Source organism: Garra rufa, chromosome 21 (genome assembly GCF_049309525.1).
Source record: "Garra rufa chromosome 21, GarRuf1.0, whole genome shotgun sequence".
NCBI lineage: Eukaryota > Metazoa > Chordata > Actinopteri > Cypriniformes > Cyprinidae > Garra > Garra rufa.
Window position 1 is genome coordinate 22,270,350 of NC_133381.1, and position 25,776 is coordinate 22,296,125.

A 25,776-nucleotide genomic window follows, 5' to 3' on the forward strand; every position below is an offset into this window, starting at 1 on the left:
CTCTAGCGGCCAGTCGATGAATTGCAGTTTAAGTCACTTCCGTGTTGGTTTCAATAGAGAGAGCGGGCGGTTGTCGCTTGTGTGTCGAGCCTTCTTAGTGTTGTAAAAATATCGATTTTGATGCGCTCAAATTTATAACCCCTAGAACTCCCATTCACCGGCCATTGAAAACAAAACGAAATCACGGTCAATCTCAAAAACGGCTCGTTTGTCGTAATTATGCTTTTAGATATATGTTTGTCTCGTTTACAGTAAAAAAAAAAAAAAAAAAAAAACAGCCCAGGTTGCATTTTGGCAATAGTTATCCTTTAAATTCTTGCCCTGGTCAGCTATATGTGTGATGTGGAAACATCCTACAGCAACAACAGTGAAATTGTAGACCACACACGCTCACAGGAACAAGATCTCAGAGTGTAAATATCATGTGGCCTTGTTTAAGACACTCACTATCCAGTTCCAAACAACAGCAATGACTGAAGAGAAGCTTGCCAAGAGCTTTATGACATGGGTTTAAAGGACACTCAATCATTTTTGCCAATTAAAAAGTCTTCTAGAAAAAGTAATTTTATTTTTCAAAAGTTGTTTTCAATCAGGGGCCTTGTACAAGTGCCCAAGAGGTCCTTAATATGACTTCAAACGATTTTAAAATTAGACAAAATTGTGACACTTTACAATAAGGTTCCATTAGTTCATGCATTAACTAACATGAACAAACAATGAACAATACATTTATTACAGTATTTATTAATCTCTGTTAATGTTAGTTGAATGAAAATATAGTCATTTCATGTTAGTTGACAATGCTTTAATGTTAACAATAACAACTTCTGATGTTAATAATGCATTAATAAATGCTGTAGAAGTATTGTTCATTCTCATGTTAATTAATGTCAACTATTAAACCTTATTGTAAAGTGTTAATGCCAAAATAATTAAAATAAGCTATTTCTTATTTCAATGCACCCTCTCAGCAACTCTCTTTTTTTGTCTTTGAAGAACCAGGATTCTCACAATCCTGCAAAATCTTCATATCTGTGAAATGCTTATTTTAAAAGTGGTCATTTTTATAATAAATAATTTGTTTAACGCCAAGCTGTAAAATAATTTAAGTAGAAATTGGCAAGATAAAAACATTAATTAAAAAAAAATATTATTTAGTACATCAAAAATTATAAAAATTGTTATGGGGCTAAATATTGTTGTGGACAATGGTAGAGTCAAAATGATTGAGAACCACTGTTCTACAATGAGCAGGTCGCCCCCTTATGGACAGAATCAGGTAGGCATCACATGACCAGCAACATTATTACTAACCATAATAATGAGGAAATATGATGGAACTTCAAGCTCTCACTCAAGCCAACTGTTTCCACCAACAATACATAAATAATAACTGGGATTGAATACACACGTGTTTTTCTCTCCACGGATGTGTGTAGTATGACAGCAAAAAGAAAGCTCTAGCAAGATATCTCAAATTAGTAAACATAAAGGGATAGTTCACCCCTAAATGAAAATTCAGTCATTAATTTTTTCACCCTCATGTCATTCCAAACTCCTAAGACCTTCAATCCTCTTTGAACACAAATTGAGATATTTTTGATGAAATCAAACAGCTTTCGGACCCTTCATAGACAGCAACGCAACTGACACGTTCAATGCTCACACGTTTTGTGATACTCTCGTGGATGTGCATCAAAGACTGACATGAAAGAGAAGAGATTGCTGAATAAAGTCATTTTTGTTATTTTCTTTGCACACAAAAAGTATTCTCGTAGTTTCATAACATTACGGTTGAACCACTGATGTCACATGGGACTATTTCAATGATGTCCTTACTACTTTTCTGTGTCTTGAATGTGGTAGTTGTGTTGCAATCTATGCAGTCGAGATGTAACAGTATGAAAATTTCTTATCACGGTTATCAGTTATCAGCATAAATAGTTTCACCAAGTTTTAGATTTAAAATCTAAATAAAATCAAATAAAATTTGTTTTCTTGCATAAACAAACAAATAACAGTACCAATGACGTCCAGATTTTAAATGACTGACAACAGTTTATCTAATAACACGTATGAAATGTTCAAATAAAACTATAAATGGGTAATATCATATTTCAAAAGGGTTTAGTCAAAATGATTTAATATTAATGAGCTGATTAATAACTGATTATATCTATTTTATCTGCTCCATAAATAATTCTAAATACCTTATCCAAATTGTTTAAATGTGTAGAATCCATATAAGCTTGTTTTTTTTATCAACCGGTCAACATTTACAGCAGCAAATCTGGTCTGTTTTTAGTCAGACAAAAACTGCATACAGGCTGAATGTGAATGTAAGTCTTTGTAAATCCACTTTATGGCAGCAGGTGGCGCTTATGGAAAAGCTGAATTAGAGCGGTTTCCATAACCTCCATGGACAAAGCAGTATTGCTATTAAGAACACTAATTTATTAGGTATTACATGGAGCAAAGATGAAAAACAAAATGCCATCAAATCTTTTCTGAATACAGTCAGAACCTTCAGAGTTATGTTCATATAATTAATTAATTTATATATTCATTTGATTAATTCCCTTAGCACTCTTTTAAAACCTCATTGTTTGATGCCATGTTTTTACACAAATGAAACTGATCTGTATGATCTGTGCACATGGGAAAGTTATTTAAACTTTGCTGTATGCTGAATAGAATTTTTTATAGTATAAATAGACAGTTGTTTAAATCACAATAATCAAAAAGGGGTCATATGATGTTGCTAAAAAAAGAGCATTATTTTGTGTATTTGTTGTAATTCAATGCATTTATGCAGTTTGGGGGTCAAAAACATTATTTTCCACATACTGTACATTATTGTTGCTCCTCTCTGCCCTACAAAACTCACTGTTGATGGAAACCAAGATGTTCTCTGATTGGCCAGCTATCTGGTGCGTTGTGATTGGCCAAATACCTCAGCGTATGACAGAAATGTTACGCCCCTTACAGGCTTTACCATGCCATTTCTCGACTTGGCGAGATGAACAATAAGACCCATTATAAACGAGGCATTTGTTGCATCCAATGGGGACATAACTGCTGATTAACTGTCATACTGTCTTTTTATGCATTGCGTCGTGCCATGTAAACATAACACCATGTCTGCATTTGCGATCGTAGAACGAGAAACAAAAAGCACTACTGTACACTGCTCAAAACTCATGTTTGAATAGTCAGTACTGAATTCTTTAAATATGAAAACTTACTTACAGGCCGTCAGTCAGAAGCGCAGACTGTCCTTGCAACATTGGAATTGCTCCACTTTATAGCCTTAACCCTTCATGTACAGCTGGCATTGTAAGCTGCTCTCCCAGGTTTAGGAAACAGTCCTCCGTGAAATGCGCATCATACACTCGAACATTTGCGTTGTACTGTTCCGGAACAGTGTTGTAAATATAACTTAACCACTGATTTCTAGTTGTGTCCTCATTTGGAAGGCCAGAGTACTTTGGCTTTCAATGAAACGCACTGCGTCTCCACAACATGGCGGCTGCAACAATACTACAGCCGGTAAAAGTTACACCTTCTTTCTTTCCATATACACAAGGGGGTGTTATGCTAATCCACTCACCCTGTGATGTGGACCAGTGGGGCGTGTTTGAATGAGCCGTTTTAGGGAGGTGTGGCCAAGTCTTAACTTTCATAATAAATATCTCTTTGGTTTTGAGACTTTAAGCTTTGCAACTTTACAGATCTCATCTATGCACAAACAGCTTGTAACACTTCAAAGACAAAGGAAAACAAGAAACCGTATCATATGACCCCTTTAATGATAATTCAAATATGAAACAGTAATACTAACCATGGGGAATTTTAGCATGATTTATCATCAAACCGGTAACCATTCCATCCCTACTATGCAGGGTCAGAAAGCTCTCGGATTTGATCTCTTAATTTGTTTTCTGAAGATGAACCAAGGTCTTACAGGTTTGGAACGACATGAGGGTGAGTAATTAATGACAGAATTTTCATTTTTGAGTAAAGTATACCTTTAACATAACCATTCACATTTTTGGCTGCTGTGTTGTGGATTCTGGAACGGTAAAAACACCATTCTCTGGAGACATGAATCTCATGGACCTTTCTAAAAGCATAAAACTGTGGCAATGCCTACATGTACAGTATCGTCCATACTGTTACAACCCTTTCACCCTATTGAACACATTTAGGATAAATAACAACAACCTTGGCATCCATTTTTGTTGCTCTTGTAAGAAAATTTCTAATCTGCTGTTCTAATCTAATGTTTTGAAATGTTTGTGTATAAAAAGTCAACATCACGAAATCAATACTCACATATGCCCTCTAAACGTGTATATGGGCTCCACATCAAAAGAGGCACTTCTGCAAAGCAAGATGAACTTTGTTTAGCGGTTTGCTTGGAACATTAATGTTGCATGATAAAATCAATGTGATTCTTGCGACGTCATTGTAAAGATCAAACCAATCCCAAGACATCCCGTTCCTTGGAAAGCCACAGCGAGCACTTACTTTTTGGCAGGAACGGTCTTCTGGAGGTTCCACAGTTTGAGGGTGTGGTCTTCCGACACTGTGACCAACACCGGTTCCACAGGATGGAAGGCCAGGGCCCGCACTCCATCAAAGTGGCTTCGCAGGGTATATTTGGGATTCCATGTCTTCCTGAACGCATCCTTATTGGCTGGCAGCTAAAAATAGAGGGTGGGGGGAGGGGCCGTTGTAGAGGCATTTTAACAACTGTGAAATGAAACCTGGAAATTGCAGGTCGACTAGCTGTGAAGCATTAGGATAGTTGTCCTATTTGAGCGCACAGCAAACCACACAGGCTTGGACAACCGAGGTCCTCTGTAACCTTTATACAGAATGAAACTAATATAGTACATGACATTTGAGTAAACAGGACCGGCTGTTTTTATAACTGATGGTTAACACAATACAGACTGGATTTAAAAATTGAGCAGGAAACAGATCTTTTTTTTTAAGTAGAGGCTATTATTTATTAATGCCAGAATGGAGTATTATTAAAGCAGAAGAGCGGGCGTACTTACATCATAGCTGTATTCAGCCTCGTCATTGGACACAGTCAGATCTGCGAGGTCTCCCAGGCCCAGCACACTTTCCAACATGTCATCAGAGCCCATGATAAAGGACTTGCCCCCACCAGGCGTGAATGGCAGAGGCTCGGCTAAGAATAGGAAAGAGAAGAGAAGGGCCCAGTAAACAAGGTGCCACACCTTGGAGTGAAAAACAAGGCTTAAGCTAAAGATTGTTTAACAAACACATACATCAGCAGTTGAACAGTTTTGTGAGGGTGTAATACAGAACATAAATCTAAAGTAATAATATGGGTTGGATCAATAGCAAAATTTTGCCTCGCCTTTGGTACCTCTGTGGGGTATCCCAAAAAGCAGGTTATTCAACATACCCGGGTAAGTTTATAGAGTAAGTAAACACTGACATCAAATAAAAAAAATTAGGTAATAATAACTAATTCCTATTCTATTTTTTGTAATCAAATTTTGATGCTAAGTATTATATTAGTTAGAAACATTGATTCTCTTATGTTTAATTAAATGCAATTTGTAATGCTTCAATAAGTATTTTTTTAATTGGTTGTGTTACACATTTTGTAATAAACTATATTACATAATATTGTATATTACTATATTTCCTTAGAACCATACACTGTGCAACCTATAGAGGCCCATTTCCGCCAGTGTATAAAAAAGGTAACTGTGACATTCTCACAATTTAGACTTCTTTTCTTCGCAATTTTGACTTTTTTTCTCAGAATTGTAAGATACGTCAGTTAAGTCAGAATTGACAGATGTGAACTCGGAATTCTGAGAAAAAAAGTCAGAATCACGAGATGTAAACTTAAATTTGAGGAAAAAAAAAAAAAAAAGAAAGAAAAAAGTTTATATCTCACAACAATTGCAAGTTGTATCTCACAGTTCTAGGGAAAAATGTTAGAATTGCAAATTTATGTTGTAATTCTGAGAAAAAAAGTCTGAATTTTACATTTATATCTTGCACTTCTGAGAAAAAAAGTCTGAATTTTAAATGCATATCTTGCAATTCTGAAGAAAAAAGGTCAAAATTGCAAGTTTATCTCTCGCAATTCTGAAGAAAAAAAGTCACAACTGCAAATTTATATTTTGCAATTATGAGGAAAAAAGTTAGAATTGACAATTTCTCTCTCGCAATCCTAAGGAAAAAATCTATATCTCGTAGTTCTAAGGAAAAAAAGTCATAATTTAAAGTTTATCTCTCGCAGTTCTGAGGAAAAAAGTCAGAATCGCAGGTTTATATCTCGCAGTTCTGAGGAAAAAAAGTCAGAATTGCCCATTTATATCTTGCAATTCTGAGGAAAAAAGTTAGAATTTCCAATTTCTCTTTCGCAATCCTAAGGAAAAAATCTATATCTCGCAGTTCTAAGGAAAAAAAGTCATAATTTAAAATTTATCTCTCGCAGTTTTGAGGAAAAAAGTCATAATTTAAAATTTATCTCTCGCAGTTGAGGAAAAAAGTCAGAATTGCAAATCTAGATTTTGCAGTTTTGAGGAAAAAAGTCATAATTTAAAATTTATCTCTCGCAGTTCTAAGGAAAAAAGTCAGAATTGCAAATCTAGATCTTGCAGTTTTGAGGAAAAAAGTCATAATTTAACATCTATATCTCGCAGTTCTAAGGAAAAAGAGTCATAATTTAAAATTTATCTCTCGCAGTTTTGAGAAAAAAAGTCAATTGCAAATCTAGATCTCGTAGTTTTGAGGAAAAAAGTCAGAATTGCAAATCTAGATCTTGCAGTTTTGAGGAAAAAAGTCATAATTTAACATCTATATCTCGCAGTTCTAAAGAAAAAAAAGTCATAATTTAAAATTTATCTCTCGCAGTTTTGAGGAAAAAAGTCAGAATTGCAAATCTAGATCTCGTAGTTTTGAGGGAAAAAAAAGGACAGAATTGCACATCTATATCTCGTAGTTCTGAGGAAAAAAGTCAGAATTTAAAATTTATCTCTTGCAGTTCTAAGTAAAAAAGTCAGAATTGCAGGTTTATCTCTCACAGTTCCGAGGAAAAAAGTCAGAATTGCAAATTTATATCTCGCAATCCTAAGGTAAAAGTTAGAATTGCCAATTTCTCTCTCGTAATTCTAAGGAAAAAAAAGTCAGAATTTAAAATTTATCTCTCGCAGTTTTGAGGAAAAAAGTCAGAATTGTACATTTATATCTCGCAGTTCTAAGGAAAAAAAGTCAGAATTTTAAAATGATCTCTCGCAGTTCCAAGGAAAAAAGTCAGAATTGCAAATTTATATCTTGCAGTTCTGAGGGAAAAAAGTCAGAATTTTAAATTTATATCTCGCAGTTCTGAGGAAAAAAGTCAGAATTTTAAATTTATATCTCGCAGTTCTGAGGGAAAAAAGTCAGAATTTTAAATTTATATCTCGCAGTTCTGAGGAAAAAAGTCAGAATTTTAAATTTATATCTCGCAGTTCTGAGGAAAAAAGTCAGAATTGCAAATTTATATCTCGCAGTTCTAAGGAAAAAAAGTCAGAATTGTACATTTATATCTCGCAGTTCTAAGGAAAAAAAGTCAGAATTTTAAAATGATCTCTCGCAGTTCCAAGGAAAAAAGTCAGAATTGCAAATTTATATCTTGCAGTTCTAAGGAAAAAAAGTCAGAATTTTAAAATGATCTCTCGCAGTTCCAAGGAAAAAAGTCAGAATTGCAAATTTATATCTTGCAGTTCTGAGGGAAAAAAGTCAGAATTTTAAATTTATATCTCGCAGTTCTGAGGAAAAAAAGTCAGAATTTTAAAATGATCTCTCGCAGTTCTGAGGAAAAAAGTCAGAATTGCAAATTTATATCTCGCAGTTCTGAGGGAAAAAAGTCAGAATTGCAAATTTATATCTCGCAGTTCTGAGGAAAAAAGTCAGAATTGCAAATTTATATCTCGCAGTTCTAAGGAAAAAAAGTCAGAATTGCAAATTTATATCTCGCAGTTCTGAGGAAAAAAGTCAGAATTGCAAATTTATATCTCGCAGTTCTGAGGAAAAAAGTCAGAATTGCAAATTTATATCTCACAGTTCTAAGGAAAAAAAGTCAGAATTTTAAAATGATCTCTCGCAGTTCCAAGGAAAAAAGTCAGAATTGCAAATTTATATCTTGCAGTTCTGAGGGAAAAAAGTCAGAATTTTAAATTTATATCTCGCAGTTCTAAGGAAAAAAAAGTCAGAATTGCAAATTTATATCTTGCAGTTCTGAGGGAAAAAAGTCAGAATTTTAAATTTATATCTCGCAGTTCTGAGGAAAAAAGTCAGAATTTTAAATTTATCTCTCGCAGTTCTGAGGAAAAAAGTCAGAATTGCAAATTTAGATCTCAAAATTCTAAGAAAAAAAGTCTGAATTGTGAGATGTAAATTCGCAATTGCAAAAAATAAGTCAGAATTGTGAGATAAAAGGTTGCAATTACATTTTTTATTCAGTTGGCCAGAAATTGACTTTCATAGCGACCCTTACAGATCCAGTGATAAGGAAATACCCAGAGCATTTATGGTAGTAAATGTCTTGATTAAAGGGTGACACACACTTCACACATACTTATGCCTCTTTCCCAAAAATACATGTCCTATTTATGGTGACATTTACATAATTCTTAGTTTAGAAGTGGGTCAGAACAGACAAAGGAGAGTAAGACAAAAAGAGTCAGAGATAAAGAAAGCAGAAGTGAGGGTGTGGGATGGATGTAATGAGCTGATGTGCTTGACCCAGCTGGCTCTAGGCGAAGCAGTAAGAGAATCTCCCGTGCTGGAAGCTGTCAGGAATGCCGATGCAGCAACTGGCCTAATTAAGATTCTAGCGCAGGACCAGAGTGTGCCACAAAGCACATGTGAAGGACACGCAAACACACGCAGGGAAACGTTGAAAGAATAGTCTTTTTTTCATTATGTGCTGTGTGTGAAATGAAATGAAAAGAAAACTTGCAGAATGACCAAGCAGCTTGTTTTCATAGAGTGAAAGCAGACTGATTTTTTACTACCGAAGTACACTCCTAGTATTCTGGAGCTATATGACAGCTTTGTGTAAGCAACAAACTTAAGTCATGATTCACATGCTGCACGTCTACTTTGCACATCTAGACATACTACAGTTGAAAAGTTTGCGATCAGTCCGATTTTATTTAGCAAGATAAAACATTAAAACTGCAGTCCGTAAATTCTGCCTCTTTGTCGCCATCTGTTTAAAGCCAAAATCTAAATCTAAATCTAATGTTTTGAGGAGTATGTGTGTTAGTCAATGCACCAGTGTGGATATTTTCTGTATTACAGAATCTGAACAAGTAATATATTTGTTAGTTTTGTTCTGACCAACTGAAAGGCCCTGTTTACACTAGTGCATTTTTGTTTTAAAACGGCATTTTTAAATGAAAATGATCCACGTCTACCCTGGTGTTTTCACTATGTTTCATGAAACACTCTCCCTCTACACTACACACCGGAAAAGGCATGTCACATGACCATTCAGGCTGCAACTTTTAGATCAAAGAAACTTTAAAAATGATTACCGTTTTCCTAAAAATATTTTGACCAGCACAACTGTTTTCAACAAATAATAATAAGAAATGATTTCTGAAATATATGTTGCAGCTCTACAGCTGTTTGAAGGCAATAGTTTAAGTTTTCTGAAGATTTCAAAGCAAAATCACCAAACCAAGTTGTGTTTTTTCTTTCAAATCTTTTCTAACTAATAATTACTATATCATTACTCACAATATAGCTTTTTTTGTTATCTTTGTTATTAAAAATAAGAACAAAGATGCAAATAAACAGTAGTTTAATCAAGAGCAGTGAGTGATTCTGTCTTTTCTTTTAACATTTGATTAACATCGAGACAGATCGATATGAAGACTGTATACTGCAATGCATGGATCTAATTTTATGTTACACATCAGATTTTCCCAAACCATTAACTAAACGTTCATGTGAGACTAGGGCTGTCAAACGATTAACCGTGATTAATTGCATGCAAAATAAAAGTTTGTTTACATATATCTGTACTGTGTATATTTATTATGAATGCATGAATACACATACACACTTGTATATATTAAGGAAAAATATGTTAGATTTATATATTAAATATTTACATCTATTTATAATCTAAATTATATACAAGTATAAATATATATATATATATATACATATAAATATTTTTAAAAATATATGCATGTATGTGTGTGTATTTGTATATGCATAATAAATATACTCAGTACACACAGATATAGTATGTAAACAAACTTTTATTTTGCATGCGATTAATCGTGATTAATCGTTTGACAGCCCTATGTGAGACAAAACAGATTATGTTTGTGTGAATCTCACCAAGACATATTTCGCAATATTGTACTTGCATGCTGTCATCAACACGATTGTTTTGTTTTCATTAGCATTGATTTGAAAATCATATTTCGCTGGTTTGGACTCATGTCCTTGAGAATCCGATATGAATACTCACAAAGCTGGAATGTAAAAAAAATAAAGATCATTTTAGATGTTTAATTACTATTTGGAGCATTGGGATCACTAGGAGAGGGCTTAATGAACTAATTTTTGTGAAAACCTCAAATTCAACCTTTTCGTTCGACGTTCCGACTTATTTTGCCAGCATGGGTCACACATATTCATTTTTATCTTTTACTTTAAATAAATGCTTTGGTGACGCCTTTTTTAAAAAACATACAAATATTTCCAGACTTTCGAACTATAGAGTAAGTGACAACAGAGAAGAAAAATAAAAGAGCTTTTAACTTGCAATACAACCCTATTACAGCACTTTTTATTTCCTATCTTGCTTTTTAATGTTCTTTGAATTCAGTTTAAATGATTCAAATCTGCAGACATTCTACTGAATATCTTTTTGTGTTTCGTGGGAGAAAGAAAACAAAGACGAGGGCAGGTAAATGAAAACAAAATGTTCCTGTTTGGGTGAAGTAGTCTTTTAATTGCAGGTCTTATTTTAACTTTAAATGATAATAGACCTGCAGTCATTGCTCAATCATGAAACACTCCTTTAAGATGTACCCTACTTCTTTACAGATCTATAATCTGTAGAATTGTTTTCGCCACAAGGTAAAAAAATAAATAAAAACGTAATTCCAACTTATTACTTCACAATTAATTCACTCAGAATTACGAGAAAAAAAAAAATCATATTTGGAATTCTGAGAAAACTGGAACTGTGAAACAAACTTTTCTGAGAAATCAGGTCACAACTACCTTTTATTATTATTTTTTTATCCTGTGGTGAACGCAGGCATCCATAATAATCCATAATGAGTTATGATTATAAAATTTTGTCTATTTGAGTCATCAAGCATTATTTTACCCCACTCTGTGCCGTCTCCTGAACTCCGAGCCTCTCCGGCACCTTCTCCATCCTCCGCATTTACCAAAAAGTCAAACTCCTTCAGTGCCTCCTCTGTGTCGGGATCATCCGGTAAGTCAGAAGCCAAACCTTCATTTCCGACCTGGAAAAATGATCATCATAGGATGTATTACAAAAAACAATCATATATAAAATGATTGATTTTTCTTTTATGCCAAAAATCATTAGGATATTAAGTAAAGATCATGTTCCATGAACACATTTTTGTAAATTTCCTAACGTAAATACATTAGAACTTAATTTTTGATTAGTAATATGTGTTGCTAAGAACTCAGATTGCCGATTTTCAAATAGTAGTATCGCAGGCAAATATTGTCCTATCCTAATAAACCATACAATAATGAAAAGATTATTTATTCAGCTTTCAAAAATTCAATTTCCAAAAATTTACCTTTATGACTGGGTCACATATTAAGAACGATAACGTCAATTACTACTAAAATTATTACGTACCTTAATTTTATGTTTTTTTATTCTACGTTTATCGCTCCTGTCAGGCACATCCTCCATTATGTCGCCCTCATCATCTTCCTCTTCATCGCTATCGTCAGCATTTTCTAAAAAATTAAATGTTTCCAGAACCTCTGGATTCCTGTTAAACCAAAGGCATCATGAGCAATGCTTTAAAACAGCTAAAATTTAAACGGTTTATATTAACCTACCAGATAAATCCAAAGAAATCTGTACCTTTTCATGTCTTGTCCCTTTCTTTTGGCTGGAGACTCTCCTCCATTGAGAATTTGCTCTAGGTTCTTGGTTTCCACAGAACCGTTTTGCTCTGAGCCGGACAGCCCCAGTAACGACCGCACTCTCTGCGACCGGACATCCAGTATTGTGTCCGTATAACCTACTTCCTGAAGATATCTTGAAGGACAGAGATGTATAAAGACAGTCAGAACAGAGCTCAGACAATCAGGTGACAAAAATAGCCATAATGTGACGACGCAGGTGCCCATGAACTTAGCTGGACTGATACTTTCACGCAAACAGAGGAAGTATTATTCAGAGAAGCATAATGACTCAAGACTAACTTACTGTCTGAGGAGTTGCCTGCCCTGTTTCCACGTTAACTGGCTGTTCTGAGGTATAGCAGAGACCTCTGTATCTTTGGTATCTTGTTTAAGAAACAAAACAAACAATATAAATGTAAGAAAAAATGATAAAGATCTTATAAAGAATAACTATATGCAGCACTTCAGAATGAACCCCGAATAATCTCTGCTCAAACATTTTATACTGTAATACGTTCATCTTCCCGCTAGACATGTAAATGACATTTCGTCTTAAATTTACATTGAGGATGACAGCCTTCTGTTCCCACAAAACCACATCAGTGAATGCAGAACAAAACATATGTGACCCTGGAGCACAAAACCAGTCTTAAGTAGCACGGGCAATTTTTGTTTTGTATAGGTCAAAACTAATGTTTTTCTTTTATTTTAAGTAAAGATCATGTTCCATGAAGACATTTTGTAAATTTCCTACTGTAAATATATCAAAACAAAGTTTTGATTAGTAATATGCACTGCTAAGAACTTCATTTGGACAACTTTAAAAGGCGATTTTCTCGGTATTTTGATTTTTTTGCACTCTCAGATTCCAGATTTTCAAATAGTTGTATCTCAGACTACCCTAACAAAACATACATCAATGGAAAGCTTATTTATTCAGATATTTCATAGGGCCTTAAGTTAAATCTTGACCCAGTTATACAAGGGTCAAGATTTAACATAAGGCCCTATGAAATAACTTAAGGCCCTATGAAATGCATTTTTATTTTTTTACTGGTTTTGTGGTCCAGGATCTCACATGTACTGTATATACACATACTAACTACTGTTCAAAGGTTTGGGTCAGTAACAGCATGTTTTCAAAATTGATAATAATAAGACATATTTATTAAGAAGTAACGCATATTAGAATGACTTCTGAAGAATAATGTGACATTGAAGACTGGCGTAATGGCTGCTGAAAATTCAGCTTTGCATTCAGAGGAATAAATTACATTTTGAAATAGAAAACAGCCACTTTAAATTATTATTATTATATTTCACAATATTACTATTTGTACTGTATTTCTGACCAAATAAAGAGACAGCCTTAAGAGACTTCTAACATAGGGCCCTATGAAATTCCATTTTATTTTTTGGCAAATTCCTTTTTTTCCCATTTTTATTTTTTGTTTTAATTCTTCTAGAATCAGTTCTGTTGCTTAAATTAAATCAAGAAGCATGTCTAATTAAATTAAATCGTGAAACTTACACAATTTGCCAGTGATTTATTAAATATTTAAACAAATATTACATTTTTAAGGCCCTATGAAATGCATTTTTATTTTTTTTAAAGTTTTATTTTTACCAAATTGTTTTTTTATTAGTTCTCTGCATTTCATTTTAACAGTTACATTTTAATAATCAAAAACATCTCAACATAATTCATTAAAAAACTTTTTTTAGAAATGCAGTGTTGCGTTTTCAATTTTCTAGTTTAATAATACACCTTGAAAATAATGTTCTAATAATTATTAAATTATTAGTAGCAGTAGTACTATAATTACATTCAGTAAGATATTTCTTTCAGTCACAATTTCTTCAAGTTAAACCAAACTTTTATTTTGGCGGGTTGCTGTGAAGACCTTTACGTTTCTGTTTGGATATATGACGATAGTTTTTCTCACAAGAAGCGGTAAAATACTCATGAAGTGACTCTCAGAGCAGTTCTAGAGATTATATTCATGCGTTCATGTGCTCATATATTGAGGCGCGCTTCAGTATGTGTGTAATAAACGAAACTGCGCATCTGCGACACTCATTCAGACAGAGACCCACAAAACATGCAGGATTCATATTTAAATAGTATTTTGTCAGCTTAATATTCAGACACTAGTCCATATTACATTTTGATTTAAGTGTACTGACCTACTTATGATTTATTCATCCAAAATTTGGCAGTAAATTATATTTTTATGATCGGATTCTGCGATTCCTTCCATTTTTGCCAACCCCAAACTTTTGAATGGTAGTGTATGTATACATTTTCAAAAGTAGGTTGTGTCCACTTACCTGATTCAAAGCTAGGCATTTTCACTTCACCTTGATTTAGTTCTGTCCCATATTTTAATTTATGGTATTTTGCTCTGGTAACAGAAGAGAGAACCTCTGTTAAAATTCACACATATACATATACAAACAAAATGCAATGTTAGAAAAAAAAAGCTACAAACCTTTCTTGCTTTAATGCATATTCTAACATTTTTATTCTTCTAACAAGGTCATTCTTTAAATTTTCTTGACCCTTCCTTTCTCCTTGGAGGAACGCTATTCGGGCCTGGAAGACAAAACAGAAGGTCAAGAGGACATGTGACAGAGGTTAAACTATTGTTTATATAATTTAGCTGAGTTGACAACTTGTAAATTGCATGTTATGAGAAAGACTTGGCAGTAAAATAATATATTGACAATAAATAGCAAAGCCCTTGCTGACATCACAGAAAAGGGAACATTTGGCACAATACGCTCTTGTAAACAAATCGATACATTGGTGCAGTTCTTTTTAATAAATCAGTTGAATCGATTGGCAAATCAGTCTGAATGCAAGCCAGAACCCAGTTTTATTTGCTTATAAGATGCCCTGAAAAATCTCCGGACCAAAAACAAAAATGCACAGATCTCCTATTTTCTAAAGAAGAACAAACACAAGGCCACTGACAGGCGATGGCCCAGAGGAACAGAGCTCTACAGAGCAGGTTAACATTAGCAAATGAGAGCAGCTGTGCAACTTGACCCCTCTTAAAGGCCAGGAAGTGAATGAGAGGAGGCAAGGGGAGGGGGTATTTATAGACAACCCAAACCCTCAACCTTCCTGGAGAAAAAGAGCTCTTGCAGGCTCTCATGACAACTTCATTTGTTTGGCAGGTAAACCAGATTAGGACATCCTGTGCGGTTTTTGTAGAAACAGGGAAGGTGAGGTGGACTTGTCCCTAACAGTTCGATGATACAATGTTTCTAAACCACATGATGACAGATAGAAACACAGGGTTTAGTAAGACTTGTCAAATTTCACTTTTAAAAGACATTTTAGGGACATTTCGTTCTGACTTGTGAAACACAGCACAGCATGCAGGACAGTGAGACGCCAGTCCATTGATCGAGTCAACACTACCTTTACCTCATGTACCAAAATATTTAACCATCAAACTCAAATATCTGATGAGCAGTATAGCGAAGGAGCATTGTGTAATACTTTGTAAACAGAAAAAGGTCCCCGGAAGAAGTGATGACAACAAATATTGTAACATATATAACAGCTAGGGCTGTCAACTAATTAAAAATGTAACAATTAAAGGAGAGATAAAATCACAACTGCTTGTCAATATTTGCTGAGACAGGCCTAATAAATAAATATCGACGATATATTAGTCCATACTGGCTGAATGAACTGTAAAATATATAAAAAAAATAATAAATAATAATAATAAAAAAAATAATTTATTTACAATTAATACACAAACATACACACAGACTGTTGCTCAAAAGTTTGGGATCAGTAAAATTAATGGTTTTTAAAAAATGGTTCTTTTGCTCGTAAAGGCTGTATGTTGATTAAAAATACAGAAAAACAATGTAATATTGTGAAATATTATTTCAAATTTTCAACTGTTTTCTATGTGAATGTATTTTAAATTTTAATTTATTCCTGTGATGCAAAGCTGAATTTTCTGCATCATTACTCCAGTCTTCAGTTTCGCATGATCCTTCAGAAATCATTCTAATATGCTGATTTATTATTATATTTATATACTAATATTAATACTTCAATATTACAATATTGAAAACTGTTGTGCTGCTTAATATTTTTTTTGGAACCTGTAATACAGGATTCTTTGATCAATAAAAGGTTAAAAAGAACAGCATTTATTTATTGTTAATTAAAAAATATATATATATTTTTTAATAAACGCTGTTTTTTTTAACTTGTTATTCATCAAAGAATCCTAAAAAAAAAAAAAAAAAAAAAAAAAAAAAAAAAAAAAAGTCACAGGTTCCCAAAAAATATTAGGCAGCACAACGGTTTTCAACATTGATAATTCGAACAATAAATCAGCATATTAGTATGATTTCTGCAAGATCATGTGACACTTAAGACTGGAGTAACAGCTGATGAAAATTCAGCTTTGCATCACAGGAATAATTTTATTTTAAAATATATTAAAATAAAAAAATATTTTATATTGTAATAACATTTTGCAATATTACAGTTTTTTTCTATAATAAATGCAGCCTTGATGAGCGAAAGAGACTTCTTTACAAAACATTTCAAGTCTTACTAACCCCAAACTTTTGAGCGGCAGTATATATTATATTAAGATGACATATCAAGTTTTGTTTTATAGGTTGACTAATTGTGCATACTCTTTTCTTCTATTTGGATTACCAGTACAATCATCACTTCAAACAATAATAATTCATAATAATAATCTTCAGGTAAATCCCATAGAGAGTATACATTTTAAATACTGAACATTTTGATGACGCCTAATTGCGCTAAAATCAACTGTAGCATTAATAATAATTGAGTTGATTATAATAATAGTATAGAATTTTACTGTGACATTTATCAGCTATAGGCCAAAACATGAAAATAACTTTAATTGCTCCGATGACATTCGTGTTCCACGTTATGGAAGTTACATACAGGTTAGGAGCATAATCAAATGTTAATTTTCACAAACAATTTGCTGTGAAAAGAATTAACTTTATAACACTCCAATAAAATCAAGAGCGAAAAGGCCAGCGAAAGAACACCGGTGCTGAAAGCCATCACGCTCTTGGACGGAGCTTTCACACAAGACAGCTGTCCGTACTTGTCTTCAGACTACGGACATTTTGGAACGAGACTGACACACCGAGGCCTGCCCTGCACTACTCAAAAGCACACCATGTGTACGACCCCATAACAGCGCTCATGATCTGATTACAAAAAGATGTACCTCTGAACTACAGACTCGTCCACTGACCGAAATACATCTGTAAATAAATCAGTAACTATGGCATTACTGATTGTCACAGCAGAGAGCATGAGGTGATAAAGTTCTTGAGAAGAGCTGTCCAAGCGTCTGGCAGAAGTGTGCTTTCACAATCCACCCCCATCATTCACGGCGCTGGAATCAATGTGTGAGGTCACTCCATTGAGACGCCTCACAGGCAGGCCGGGGGAAACATAGTGAGATCACTGGCCAAAACTAGAGCCTTACAAAGGAGCAAGCTGCAGTGCATGGGGCAAGAATAGCCCTCACCGACGCATGACACATTCCACCGTACAGTTGTCAGATTAAAGAGTTAACAGCAGTGAATATTACAAGCTAATGACGACTCTACTGTTGACTAACCTGTCACCTTCAATAGACAAGGATGTTAAGACAGACACTCTTACGAAAGCAGCTTGACCCTGAAATAAACTGTACTAGACGAAAACATCTTTTAAAAGGCCACTACATAGCAGGGGTCGGAATCTTTCGGTACCGCACAAATTGTTTCAAAGCGATTATTGGGGTCACGATTAAACTGAAAAACGTTTTAAGATTTTATATCATGTTTCATGATTTTTCGTCATATTTTTTTGTGCACAATGGACATCAAATGCACCAGTATTTTGATACAAAAACACACCAGTCTATAGTATGGGTTAGGGCGGTGCAATTAATCGAAATTCTTCAAACGATCATGAAAATACAGAAATCGAGATGAAATGATTATTGAGCCCCATTCTGCCCCCTTTCCAGCAGTGCGCTTTCGCTCCTCCATAAAAGCCTAATTTCACATGCAAATCAGCAAAATCATGTAACATGACTTTCATAAAACGAGACGTGGTTGATGTTTAAAAAAGCGAGAAAGAGAACTTCCGCTGTTCTGTGTACGCGCTGAGAGGCGGAGCAGAACACAGACACGTAAAGTTATCTTTTAGTTCAAAGTGCGCGCCTAAACGGTCAAATACACACACAAATATTTCAAAATGAGGCGCTGGGTGATTATTCATGTAAACCCTTGTCAGTTATGTCTTAAAGGAACACTCCACTTTTTTTGGAAATAGGCTCATTCTCCAACTCCCCCCGAGTTAATAAGTTGATTTTTACCGTTTTGAAATCCATTCAGCCGTTCTCCTGTTCTGGCGATATCACTTTTAGCATAGCTTAGCATAGATCATTGAATCCTATTAGATCAATAGCATCGCGTTCAAAAATGACCAACAAGTTTCCATATTTGTTGTATTTAAAACTTGACTCTTCTGTAGTTATATCGTGTACTAAGACCGGTGGAAATGCAAAGCTGCGAGTTTCTAGGCTGATAATATTAGAAACTACACTTCCATTCCGGCGTAATAGTCAAGGAAGTTTGCTGCCGTAATATGGCCGAAGCAGACGGAGTATTATCAGAAATTAGTTCCCAGCTAGTTTAGCATTTGCACATGTGCTGCCTGGTATTACTCCGCCTGCTTCAGCCATATTACGGCAGCAAACTTCCTTGACTATTACGCCGGAATGGGAGTGTAGTTCCTAATCTTAATGCTTTGCATTTCCACCGGTCTTAGTCTTAGCCTATTTCCAAAAAAAGTGGAGTGTTCCTTTAAATGATCATAAACAGTTGAGAATGAAAATACGTGTAACAGACAGTATATTGAATCAGTGTAGCTCTTAAAGCGGCAACAAATAATATTTCTTCTCCGCCTCTGTGCTTAAAATAAAAATAAAAAAAATCACTTACTGCTCTTGAATAGAGGACTTTTGTAGTTTTAATAAGAAACAAAGCATGTTTCATTCTTACAGTGAAGATGCCATTTTATTTTACATTCAATTAATTGCATTCAATTTCTGTAGTAGGTTGTTAGACTATTTTAGACGTTTTTCAAAATAAAACAAAACATTTTTTCAATTGTATTTTTTTTCTCTGTTGTATTGCTATCTTTAAATTAACCATTATATAATGTTATGGACCTAGTCATAATCGTGTTAAATAATCATGATTACAATATTAACCAAAATAATCATGATTATGATTTGTGCCATAATCAAGCAGCCCTAGTATGGGTAGTCCTGACTCTGAAATCTGGGTTTCCTATTAACTATTAACTTTATGATAAAACTTCTTATTAGGGATGTGCCCTAATAAAAATACCATGTTCGTGCCTTTCCGAATATGGATTCACTATTTGGGCACATCCCTACTTCCCAACAAAACAAAAGATCAGTAATTAATAATATTTGACAATGTTATTATTTTAACTAGAAAATCAGTTTTTAAATTTGTGAATTGATGCGAATTGCTAGAATCTGTCTAAATCGCGATTCATATGTGAATCGATTTCCCCCCCATCCCTACTAAATAGTAAGCTGAACTGTCAAGTGCAAGTTGATTTACCCAAAAAGCACAAACCCTGTAGCACTATAAAAAAAATGGCTCTGTTTGAGCATGGCTTGGTTCGAAGTTAACACACTTTGCAATCTCACATGCAGCCTGACCTGAACAACCCATATATCATGTAAGTATCTTTTTTCAACATCTTTCATTCTATGCATCATCCAAAACCAATGTCTATACACTACTGTTTAAAAGCGGTTTGTAAGATTTTTCTCTTTTTAATGTTTTTCAAAAAAAGTATTTTATTCTCATCATGCTGCATTTATTTGAGCATACAGTAAATACAGTAATATCGTGAAACTATTACCGTTTAAAACAACTGTTCTCAACTTTAATATATCCTAAAATGTCATTTATTCTTGTTAAGTTGAATCTTCTTTATTAAAGTCTTTAAAGTCACATGTCCCTTCAGAAAATGCTGATTTTGGTGCTTAAGAAACAAAAATGTTATAGACCGTTGTGCTGTCCAATATATATATATATTTTTTAAGTCCAAAATAACAAATTATTTGAAGAAGAAACAATTCATAACATTATATAAATATAACTTTTGATCATTTTAATGTGTCCTTACTGAATAAAAGTATTTCTTAAAAAAAACTTTGTACTGTGCTGTAGTTAACCTGTCCAAAAATCTAATTAATAAACTAATTAAACATTATCTCAAGCCTGTAATTGTGCTGAAAAGAAATTATCGATTCTTAAATCCCAAGAATCTGGTCTAGCCTGTTTTCAGGTAATGAACAATATATTGTAGCACGCCTCTCCTCCAATAAATCACAATAAGCTTTGTGCTTTGTTGTATTTGATATGAAACAACATCTCAGATTCAAAGTTCTGTCTATTTTATTTTAGTATTCAAACAATAAATTCCGTTTTGCCACTGTTTAATGTGGAGCGACAGATGGCTGCATTGTCTCAGTTCAAGAGAAGCACACACAAACTGATCATCTCCTCCACTTTAATACCAGTTTCAGCATTAAATAAACATGAATAAACATCCAAAGGCATGTTAATAATTAAAAAATAAATAAAATAAATACAACTTATTGAAATCTGTATCCTGTCTCAACGCACAATCAGTATTTTCAAGCCAAGACGCCAATATAACAGCTGGTAAACAATGTCAAATTTACCCCAGAAAAACATATCTGTACCATAAACTCGCCAGTCAGCTAGAAATATGAACTCTTTTGCTAAATATATGCACCATATAAGATATTCATTATAATTTTCACTGTTCTTCAGTGTTTAATTTATGTTTGAATAAATCAAGTTTTTATAACAGCCACCATCCAAGTGTTTATATTTCAAAAAAGTAACTGGAGTAGAAATATAATATATAACTGTAACTTTATTGTTATAAAAACTTACGTTTGATTTAAGCATTTGTATACAAATCAGTGAATTTTAACCTTCAATATTATAGTAATGTAACACTAAAGGACTCTCATATACATTTTACAACATGTTTTTTTTTTTAGAAAAATTTGGCATGTGTACCTGATTAATATAATCACATTTCCAAAATCATCAATATTGAATCGATTCAAATCAAATCGAATTGGAAATCTTGGGAATCAGAGTGGAATCAAAATGTAAAATGTGTGTCAAAACCCAGCCTAAATTCTTTTCTTACACTGCTGCTCCTGCATAGTATTGCCTAATTCAAAAACCTCTGACAAAGCTTGTTTAACTATTCAGTGAGTAAGCAAGTACGTTATAGTATAATGAGGCTACTGAAGACATCTGCAGTATTAGTCATACTGGGTAAAGCTGCATCAGGGACTGAGTGAATGGTCACTGTTTTCACTCCTCTTTGGTTCAGCTTCCTCTTTTTGTTAATCAAGGACTCATATTTTCCTAAGTTGCAAATGGTCATAGCATTTAACGGCAGTCCGACAGAGCTGACCAAGAGAGTCTTGATGCTGACACATCAGCCGAGAAACTTGATAAACCACAAACCAAACAACCACAAAATACTGATGATAATGATAGACTAAATAAAGGGTGAGGAGCAAGAAAAGCAATTAAAAAATTTGAAATATAACACGCCTGGTAAATAATATGCGGATGATATCCATTTCAGCTCTACAAGCGCTTCCTCAAAACATCTCCATTTGCCCAGTATGACCCATATCATACATAAGTTCTCTAAAAGACACCAGATCTTAAAACATCCCCTGGTAAAGTTTAAGTTCACCACTCAAGAGTTTTCCAACAAACAAACATGCAGCTTGAAGCGATCCGATTACTACTTGGTTCACCTCTGTAATGGGATACGCGCATTAAGAACTGAATATTAATGAGTCAGTATTAGTAGAGCATTAACCCATTAGAAATTCACCTTACTAAGTTTTAAAGTTTGAAGCATTTATCAATAGCATTGAATGCGATATATTACATTCTGGACTAACTTGACTAGACCTACATTTTTTTTGGTAATCCAGTTTCATTCTCACTTCCTAAGCAGTTTGAAGTGCTGGCAGGTAATACTATGGAACACTGTTGTATTAAAACAGCATTGCTAGTGTCAGCAGAGTGTGAGGATGGCTAGTACACATATGGTCAGGAACAGCTGGCTGCTCACAGCCCCAAGCATGATGCTTGTGCTGGAAATCTCTGTCACCTACTAGATTTAAAGATCGGCAGAACAGCGTTTCAGCTGTGCGAACTGAACACAGACACTAAAAATAATCTGTGCTGTGGGAGAAAAACAGCTGAATGAGGGGACCCTATGGGTTTAATAATAGTACAATGGAAATATACTGGAAATGTAATAGTACAGTGTTTATATAAGTCAAATGTGTATATAAATTAAACTGAATAGCACATTTAAAACAGAACTTATATTTCAGATGAGTCAGGCTATTTAAGAAAGCATAATATTGCTATTAAATGCCTCATTAAAATGGATGCCACGTACGTGATATGATGTAAACATTCACCATTATACAAGAGTTCATCAAATCTGACTTGTTAAAGTTTCACTATGGGACTATTTATTCAGCTTTTTGTTGTAAACGCAAGATATTGCTTATTTATTCTTAAAAAGGACTGAAAGTACAACTATTACAAATCTTTGTTCATTCAAATAAAGATGAAATTAGTGCTGTCAAATCGATTAATCATGATTAATCGCTTACAAAAGAAATGTGTGTGTACTGTGTATATTTTTTATGTACACACACATTTACATATTTAAGAAATATTTACACACACACACACACACACAACTTTTATTTAGGATGCGATTAATCGATTTGACAGCACTAAATATATAAATATTAGATTCTAATTTTTATTTCAACACTTAAACAAATGATGCAAATTAACTAAAATGAACTAAGTTTAAATGGAAGTACTAAATTTACTACAAATAAAACTGGAGGTAGAAATAAAGCTAAATTGGAAGAAACAACAACAAAACTACTAAAACTAAAATGAATATTGAAAATATAAAATAAAAGGCAATTCAAAATATTAATAAATACAATAAGTATTTACAAATATTAGTAAAATAGCACTTGACTATAAACAGGGTTCCCACACCTTGGTTAACTTTAAATTCAAGGACCTTTCAAGGACGTTCCAGGTCCAATATTCTTAAATTCAAGGACTTAATGTGGGGACTCATTTTAAGTAAGAGCGAGGTTACATCGTGTTACTTTGTAAAATACATTGTTACAGTTTTCATGTGTCAAACACAACTATGCAAAAAAAACCTTTTGATCTGATATTCTATTTGTCGTAAATGAACGTAAATAACGTAAATCAAGCAAGCTAGTATGCATAGTCCACAAAATGTTAGTGAAATAACACATTAGCGGACTGGAGGGAATAATTATGGATTTTTTTTTTTCCAGAAAACGTCCTGCACAAAATAAATTCAAGCACTTTCAAGGATCTGTATCTATGCATGTTCATTTTCAAAAACTTTCCAGGGCCTTGAAATTTTTTTTTTCACAAACTTTCAAGGATTTCAAGGACCCGTGGGAACCATGTATAAAATAAAAGCTAAAAATGCTGTTGAAAACCTGTGACTGATTAAGTGTGACTGTGATTTGTTTAGTAATCATGTTGATTGCAGTTACAACTTGTCAGATGTTAACATGTGACCCTGGAGCACAAAACCAGTCTTAGGTAGCACAGGTATATTTGTAGCAATAGCCAAAAACACAATGTACAGGTGAACATTGTACATTGTAAATGATCAATTTTTATTTTATGCCAAAAATCAATGGGATATTAAGAAAAGCTCATGTTCCATGAAGACATTTTGTAAATTTCCAACCGCAAATAAATCAAAAGTTAATTTTTGATCAGTAATATGCATTGCTAAGACCTTCATTTGGACAACTTTAAAGGTGATTTTCTCACTATTTTGATTTTTTGGCACCCTCAGATTCTATATTTTCAAATAGTTGTATCTCAACCAAATACTGCCCTATCCTAACAAACCATACATCAATAGAAAGCTTATTTATTTAGTTATGTATAAATCTTTTTTAATTGCAAAAAAATGACCCTCGTGACTGGTTTTGTGGTCCAGGGTCACATATGAAGAAGCTTATGAATAGATCTATATACATGTGAAAATAGAAAACATGCACTTGACAATCTTAAATGGTTGGAGAGCCATAGCTTTAAAGATGGTGCTACCATGACCTACAAACCCTGAGCTAACCCAGATAACGCTAATCAGGCCCATTCCTGATGTGACTGCTCAGGACATCTCTGCTAGCAGCTATGCCTACGAGGCCCGGCGAACTGACAGCAAGAGTTTCACATCAATTAGAGCCAGACATTGTTAAAGCAAACTGAACAACTATCCATTAAGATAACATTAGCTACATCTCCTCCACATACACAAGATGCCAAATGCATAGAAGAGCACCTGATAATGCACTCAATCAAAACATTCTTGTTTAATAACATAATTTGATAAGGGCTTAATTTCGAGTTAATTTGCTTTTGTGGTATGTTCTTCCGCATTCGTCTGACGATTAGGTGGCAAGTGAACATCTTAAACATGGAATGCAGGACAGATAAACAAGACCAACCCTTTTTCTGAGAAAACCTGGATTGGTATGAGTGTGGGAGAGTAAGAGCTGACTTCCTCTGAATAATGAAAAGTGCCCATTAAGTTTGAGCTGGGAGTCATCCGAAAAGTATGTCACTGAACAAGTCTGTACAGGGGCGGTGAAAACTCCTCGGCCTCCTAAGGGAAGACTGACTGTGTTTACATAACGCAACGTCCTGCCCCAGGCCTTCCAGCTCCTTTCCTCATTCACAAAAGCTAAACTGCCACTCTAAGCTCCAGTAGACCTTAAAATATGACAGCTACACCCATTAATACGGGTGGCAGGGAGATTCAACTGTCACAACACACTTAAAGGGATAGTTCACACTAAGCTATTAATTAGTCAACCTCATGTTGTTCCAAACTAGTAAGACCTTCGTTCATCTTCAGAACACAAATTAGGATATTTTTAATGAAATGTGAGAGCTTTCTGATTCTGCATAGACAGCAAGGGTCTGTGCCTTAATCGTGGTAGGACCCTTGCTGTCTACGGCGGGTCAGAGAGCTTTCAGATTTCATCATAAATATCTTAATTTGTGTTCTGAAGATGAAATAAATGACAGAACTTTCATTTTGGGCAAACTATTCCTTTAAAGTAACAGTTTAGCTAAAAATAACATGATATGCCCCAAAATAACACTTCTGTCATCATTTACTGACCCTCATATTGTTCCAAACTTCTGTGACTTAAGATGTGGTCAAATTAGTTCGATTTCAGCAAACTGTGTGGCAAAACTGTCCACACAGCTTTTGCAAAAGTCAAATTTAACCCAAGCAGCTTTCTGTTTGAGTTATTTTTCAAAATATCTTCTTTTACA

General features: G+C 34.1%; 1 protein-coding gene across 1 annotated transcript in view; it reads right to left on the reverse strand.

The window, feature by feature from the left end:
• The window catches only part of strn3 (striatin, calmodulin binding protein 3), a 35,311-nt gene that overhangs the window by 7,846 nt on the left and 1,689 nt on the right, over nt 1-25,776 (reverse strand). Inside the window, exons 2-10 of the mRNA XM_073826671.1 lie at nt 14,685-14,788; nt 14,524-14,597; nt 12,497-12,575; nt 12,149-12,325; nt 11,915-12,053; nt 11,402-11,543; nt 5,067-5,203; nt 4,531-4,706; nt 4,336-4,383 (exon numbers count right to left, since the gene is read on the reverse strand). Coding sequence (XP_073682772.1) covers nt 4,336-4,383; nt 4,531-4,706; nt 5,067-5,203; nt 11,402-11,543; nt 11,915-12,053; nt 12,149-12,325; nt 12,497-12,575; nt 14,524-14,597; nt 14,685-14,788 — 1,076 coding nt within the window. The remainder of the gene's footprint in view (nt 1-4,335; nt 4,384-4,530; nt 4,707-5,066; nt 5,204-11,401; nt 11,544-11,914; nt 12,054-12,148; nt 12,326-12,496; nt 12,576-14,523; nt 14,598-14,684; nt 14,789-25,776) is intronic.